The sequence below is a fragment of the Procambarus clarkii genome, chromosome 4 (assembly GCF_040958095.1).
Source record: "Procambarus clarkii isolate CNS0578487 chromosome 4, FALCON_Pclarkii_2.0, whole genome shotgun sequence".
Taxonomy (NCBI): Eukaryota; Metazoa; Arthropoda; class Malacostraca; order Decapoda; family Cambaridae; genus Procambarus; species Procambarus clarkii.
In genome coordinates, this window is record NC_091153.1 from 4,341,140 (window position 1) to 4,347,530 (window position 6,391).

The 6,391-nt window shown below is 40.6% G+C and overlaps 1 protein-coding gene across 1 annotated transcript; it reads left to right on the forward strand.

Annotated features, from left to right (window-relative positions):
* Positions 1 to 4,828: 4,828 nt before the first annotated feature.
* On the forward strand, positions 4,829 to 6,151 carry LOC138370375 (trichohyalin-like). The gene is made up of 2 exons (XM_069334728.1): positions 4,829 to 4,833; positions 5,476 to 6,151. Exons 1-2 carry the CDS (start codon positions 4,829 to 4,831, stop codon positions 6,149 to 6,151), a joined length of 681 nt encoding a protein of 226 aa, XP_069190829.1.
* The last annotated feature ends 240 nt before the right edge of the window (positions 6,152 to 6,391 follow it).

The window sequence follows — 6,391 nt, forward strand, 5'->3', positions numbered from 1 at the left end:
ACAACATAAGCTGGAGATACGATCCAATTGTTACTGCTGGGAGATGGATGAAACCGTGACGCTAAGGAAAACGGAGGAGAAAGGAAAGAAATCGAAGAAATAACATAGGAAACAATGATAAGAAACAGAAAAAATAAAGAAAAAAACACACATGATAAAAAAAACGCAAAAATAATAACACAAATAAATAATAATTAGAATAAGAAGAATATAAATAATAATAATAATAATAATAATAATAATAATACAATATTAATAAAATTAATAATAATAATAATCACAAAGAAATCACACTAACATCATGTATCAATGAGAAAATTCATTGTTACAATGAATTTACTCGAATCAGCGATCAAGGAACACCCAGCCTCTGACCTTACCACTGTACCACAACATGGCATGTATTATACAACCAGGGATTCCACTGAATCCCCAGAAAGTATGGATCAGGCTCAAGTTTTCCATATGCTCGTATGTTGAAACATTGCTGTGCCATCCGCCAGCAGTGAAAAAAGACCCACGCAAGGCCGTAGGCACAACCAGGCCTACCAACAGGAACACAAATCGTCCCAACATCCACAAAATTCAAAGACACTGAGACTGTCGATTGAAAGAAAGTGTGTGTGTGAGTGTATGTGTACACATCTAGTGTGTGTGTGTGTGTTTGAGTGTGTGGATAAAGGCTTCCCATGCATCTTTGTTCGTTACTTAAAAGTTTTTTGTTTGTATCTCACAAGCCAACGTGTTCCCTAACGTCACGCGCCTTGGTAAATATGTTTACACTCGTTAATATATTTTTATACAAAGTTTGCAAGTGCTGGTGCGGGCTGTGGCACTGAGGAAAGCTTGTGTGTCGAGCTGGCGCACTCAAGCTGCAGGTGACAGTGCCAAGCACTTCCTGGAACCCGTCGCTGTGGCTTCTCTCTGGGGACCGGTACTCTTCCCGCCGCCCGCCCTCCTTGATCAGATTTTTCAACCATACGGTCTGCTTCCCTACCCCCGTCTGTCTGGTGCAGCTAGGTGGAAGTCAGGGTGTTGGTTAGGGGTCTTAGATGACGCCAGGTGTTTGGTGCTGCTGGGTGGAAGTCAGGGTGTTGGTTAGGGGTCTTAGATGACGCCAGGTGTTTGGTGCTGCTGGGTGGAAGTCAGGGTGTTGGTTAGGGGTCTTAGATGACGCCAGGTGTTTGGTGCTGCTGGGTGGAAGTCAGGGTGTTGGTTAGGGGTCTTAGATGACGTCAGGTGTTTGGTGCTGCTGGGTGGAAGTCAGGGTGTTGGTTAGGGGTCTTAGATGACGTCAGGTGTTTGGTGCAGCTGGGTGGAAGTCAGGGTGTTGGTTAGGGGTCTTAGATGACGTCAGGTGTTTGGTGCTGCTGGGTGGAAGTCAGGGTGTTGGTTAGGGGTCTTAGATGACGTCAGGTGTTTGGTGCTGCTGGGTGGAAGTCAGGGTGTTGGTTAGGGGTCTTAGATGACGTCAGGTGTTTGGTGCTGCTGGGTGGAAGTCAGGGGTCTTAGATGACGTCAGGTGTTTAGTGCTGCTGGGTGGAAGTCAGGGTGTTGGTTAGGGGTCTTAGATGACGTCAGGTGTTTGGTGCAGCTGGGTGGAAGTCAGGGTGTTGGTTATTGGTCTTAGATGACGTCAGGTGTTTGGTGCTGCTGGGTGGAAGTCAGGGTGTTGGTTAGGGGTCTTAGATGACGTCAGAAGTCTGGAGCTACCGGAACAAAGTAGTTATAAATTACACACTTTCTCTCTGTTGCTTGAAGGAAATAAATAGATTCATTCTGGCGTCTTTTGCTGTTGGAAAGATCTGTTAACAGAGGTGGTGAGGCTAGTGGCTGGGGGAGGATACTCCTGGAGTCTGTTGGTGGGGATGGTGGTGGAGATGAAATACTTCCTGGGTCTCCCCTACACGGTTACGTGCGAGTCGGTATTTTGGTGAGTTCTCTGGTGTTGTCTCGCTAAGCTGTGATGCAATGTTGAAGACAGTGGGACCATACTGAGTCCACAATACTTAAATTAGAAGCGATATCAAAAGGAATATATATCCACCAATATGTGTGCCGGGCTTTTCGGTGTATATTCACTGAGAGTTTGCTTTACTGTTGAGTATATGTTTGGTATTAAAGTGTATTTGCTGGTTAGTCAATAAGTTACTGTGGTGGTCTTAAACCCTCTCCAGAGGTTGACAGGCTTTAAGACCAACAACAAACTTAACCAATCGCGATCATTATAATTAGAGCATTATTTTAAGAGCCAGAGGGGAGCCTATCGTAGCTGCCTTCGTCGGAAACAGTCAAGACGTTATATGTCAAAATTGTAAACACATAAATCAGAGAATATAACGATTTCAAATAATCTATCATATAAATGCATTAAGACGACATGAATCAGACGTATTACAGTAAAAGGCAGGATCCAAGAGACGAAGCTCATTCCCAGCAAACACAGATAGGTAAGAACTGTTAGGTTATAACACACACACACACACACACACACACACACACACACACACACACACACACACACACACACACACACACACACACACACACACACACACACGCACGCTTGCTTACATAGTCAGGCCTTACTTCATAAATTTAATTAATTAACCCAGTAAACTACTCCTAATGGTAATAATTAAGAAGCATTGACCTCACAATCGCCTCAGACGCATTAACTTCGAAATATCTTAGTCAGCCTCTCGTTAATCACACTTAAGGGTTCATTAAATCATCTCGTAAAGCACATTTTGCGTCTCAACAGCGACAGAGCAAAAGATAATGGGAATTAAAGACCCCCAACTCCGTTTTCTTCTATCTCTTTAATGTTAAATGTAGAATTTCAGCAAAGTGCTACTTAAGCACAAGGCTTTACATGGTACATAGTTCCCATGTGCACGCCAGAGGGAAAAGCGAGCACAATATATTAAATATGTGATGTACTTGACAAACTGAAGAGTGATGTACTTTAACTCGAAGATTATTATCCTAAATGCGTAGAAGAGGACTTCGCAGCTTCATGCGCACATTTGTAGGTAAAACCTTTAGAAAAATTGTCTGTGGATTCACCTTTAAAAACGGCCAGTTTTGGTATTAATTGGTCCACCTGGCCCACCCAGCCCACCTCGCCCATCCGGCCTACCTGGCCTTCTCTCTATTCATGCCCGGCTGTCACTAATTCTACTGTTAATAATAGTGCTGTTAAACAGAATCAGAACACTTATTCTTAAGAACTTAAACAAATCGTCACCATTCTGGGTGGACTGGACATGTATTCCTCAGTGTAAATGAACTGCACATTTCCTGAAAAATTAAAAAACCTTTTCCACACCTTCTGAATGATGACATATATTGTAATGACGGCAACAAAGGCATTAATAGCAACATTTGTAAGCCTATAACTGACAGAATAAGTAGTAATGGCAAAAGTGGTATTAGTCACAATAACAGCAATATTAATAAATTCAGTAATAACGTTTTGAAGACTAGTAGTTGTGTTAATAAAGAGTAAGACACTATTGTGATATTATTGAACGATTCCTCGTTCAATAGTTCCTGAACAAACGGTTGAAATCATATGTGATATTTAATTTGCAAATTTAATGTTTATATTTTTAATATATTATTTTAATTTTTAATTTGTTCAGTATATAGGTGGGTACCACCTCAAGCTGGAAGAAGGGGACCCATAGCCTCGGAGAAAAGCACACACAACGCATTAAAGGAAATGTTTAGGTCCCCTCCAATGCAGTTTCCATGTTCTTTTCTCCTACCACCCCTCCTTCCTTTTGTGTTTTGCTGTGCTTTAATAGACATTTAAAGGTTACAAGATGTACATTGGTTAATACAATATGTATTTAAAGATTTTGGGTCTCTTGGAGCTCCTCCGCTTCCGGACAGGAACCGAGGACGCAGCAGGCGTTTACCCCTCTAGATCGCCTCACGGAGGCGCTGAACCAGATAACTGGCAGCCCTTGGGTGATATCAACGAGCCTCTAACCCAATTCTATGAGAAAGTTCAAGGCCCTTCTACCCCAGGGGCCGAGTCGCTCAGATGCCATGGGAACAAAGGTGTATTGACCTTCCAATACTTGATTGAATATTCTGTTTCCCTGTGGTTGGCTGAACCGCCTGTTTTATCAGCACCGAAGTGGGTATATATATATATATATATATATATATATATATATATATATATATATATATATATATATATATATATATATATATATATATATATATATATATATATATATATTTAGCAAGGGTAGATACACATGAGTAGTTCCACACCAGCTGTCTGCCCCTCTTCCAGGGGTATATTGTAATGCCATCTGGATGAACGGACTGATCTGGGTTTTGAGCCATTAGGATATGAGGGTCTCTCTCTGCTGGGCACTGAGCTGAGGAAAGGCTCCTCTTCGTGATATCATTAACTTTGTTGTGTCTTGCATGCCAGCTCTTGGAGCTTCCGCAGTGCAACCCAGGCATTCCATATTGGTCTGCTTCCACCTTGTTGCAAATACACATGTACTCAGTGTGAACTGGGGCACCAAGGTGGAAGGCCACTGCTACATACAGGGCATCTAGGTCTAGACGCATGCCGGTTACAGACATACGTACTTCCAATGGAAAGTCCCCAGCATGGGGGGCACGCACCACTCTGAGGCGGGTTCTCTCCTTATATGATGTTACAACGTTGAACATGGCATCAGCTATTTTATTTTGTTATATAGTAATATTGTTGCTTCTTATATATATTATAATTTTTATTTATAAGATTTATCTTAATAATTAGTTTAAAATGTTTAACACCCATACAAAACATATGAAGTAACATGCACTAATTGTAATAAATATAATATATGTTATTATTTTATTTATCAGTAACGTAGTAACCGAGAGATGTAAACAGTTTGTACTTATATATATTTGCCTTATAGAGCAAGATATCATCTCGAAATTTCATAATGAAATATAACGACTAAACTGCCCATAACATGGCTGAAAACATGTTTCTGTTCAGAAAATCTATTATACACCTTATAATAGAAATATCAAACTGAACTGGTGGAGAGTGATGTTGATTGTGTGGGACCCAGAATGGGCTACAGACAGGCCTTTTGATGAAAAATATGTTGCTATATGTATTTTGTTTTCGCGATTAAAAACTGGTTTATTTTTATGAATTCTCTCTCTAAATATTAACTCAATATTTTTGAACGAAAATGAGATTGATTGATTGTTCCCTCAAAAATAATTATCACTATTAACGCTACTCTTCTGACTGCTCCTGCTGCTACTGTTGCTTGAACCATTGGTGCTACTGGTACACAATGCGGTGGAACCCACTGAATAGGATCGAATCCTCGTCAATACTCTTACGGATTTCCTTATTGATACAGTCACATTAGTGTGATTAGTCTCTGTGTAAAAAAAAAAATAATAAATCGAATGCTTCAATTTCTCTTAAAGAAAACGAGCATTTCAAAATGACTGCCAAAGTGCCCTGATTCCCCAAGGAGAGGAGTGTCAACAAGGCCGCAGTGGAGAAGATAGATGTGTTGAACGTGATGAACAGGTCCTTAGATGTGTTGAACGTGATGAACAGGTCCTTAGATGTGTTGAACGTGATGAACAGGTCCTTGGATGTGTTGAACGTGATGAACAGGTCCTTGGATGTGTTGAACGTGATGAACAAGTCCTTAGATGTGTTGAACGTGATGAACAGGTCCTTAGATGTGTTGAACGTGATGAACAAGTCCTTGGATGTGTTGAACGTGATGAACAAGTCGTTAGATGTGTTGAACGTGATGAACAGGTCCTTGGATGTGTTGAACGTGATGAACAAGTCCTTAGATGTGTTGAACGTGATGAACAAGTCCTTAGATGTGTTGAACGTGATGAACAGGTCCTTGGATGTGTTGAACGTGATGAACGCGTTCTTAGATGTGTTGAACGTGATGAACAAGTCCTTAGATGTGTTGAACGTGATGAACAAGTCCTTAGATGTGTTGAACGTGATGAACAAGTCCTTAGATGTGTTGAACGTAATGAACAAGTCCTTAGATGTGTTGAACGTGATGAACAAGTCCTTAGATATGTTGAACTTAAAAGCAAGTCCTTCAACACCGGTCTGGGATGTCACTGAGCGATAGATGTGCTGAATTTGATAAACAAATTCTCCAACGCAAGGTTGGAATGCCATAGAATGATAGAAGACAGATTTATATATGTCTATACGTATGATATAGACATATCATATTTTCATACATCAAATTGGAAATTCATACATTTTAAATGTGTAAATCACACGCCTTAACGCGCAGTTCTTTTCTAGCTTTCAAAATTAAAAAGAAAAGACCTAAGACCCTTGGACCGTTCAGAATGG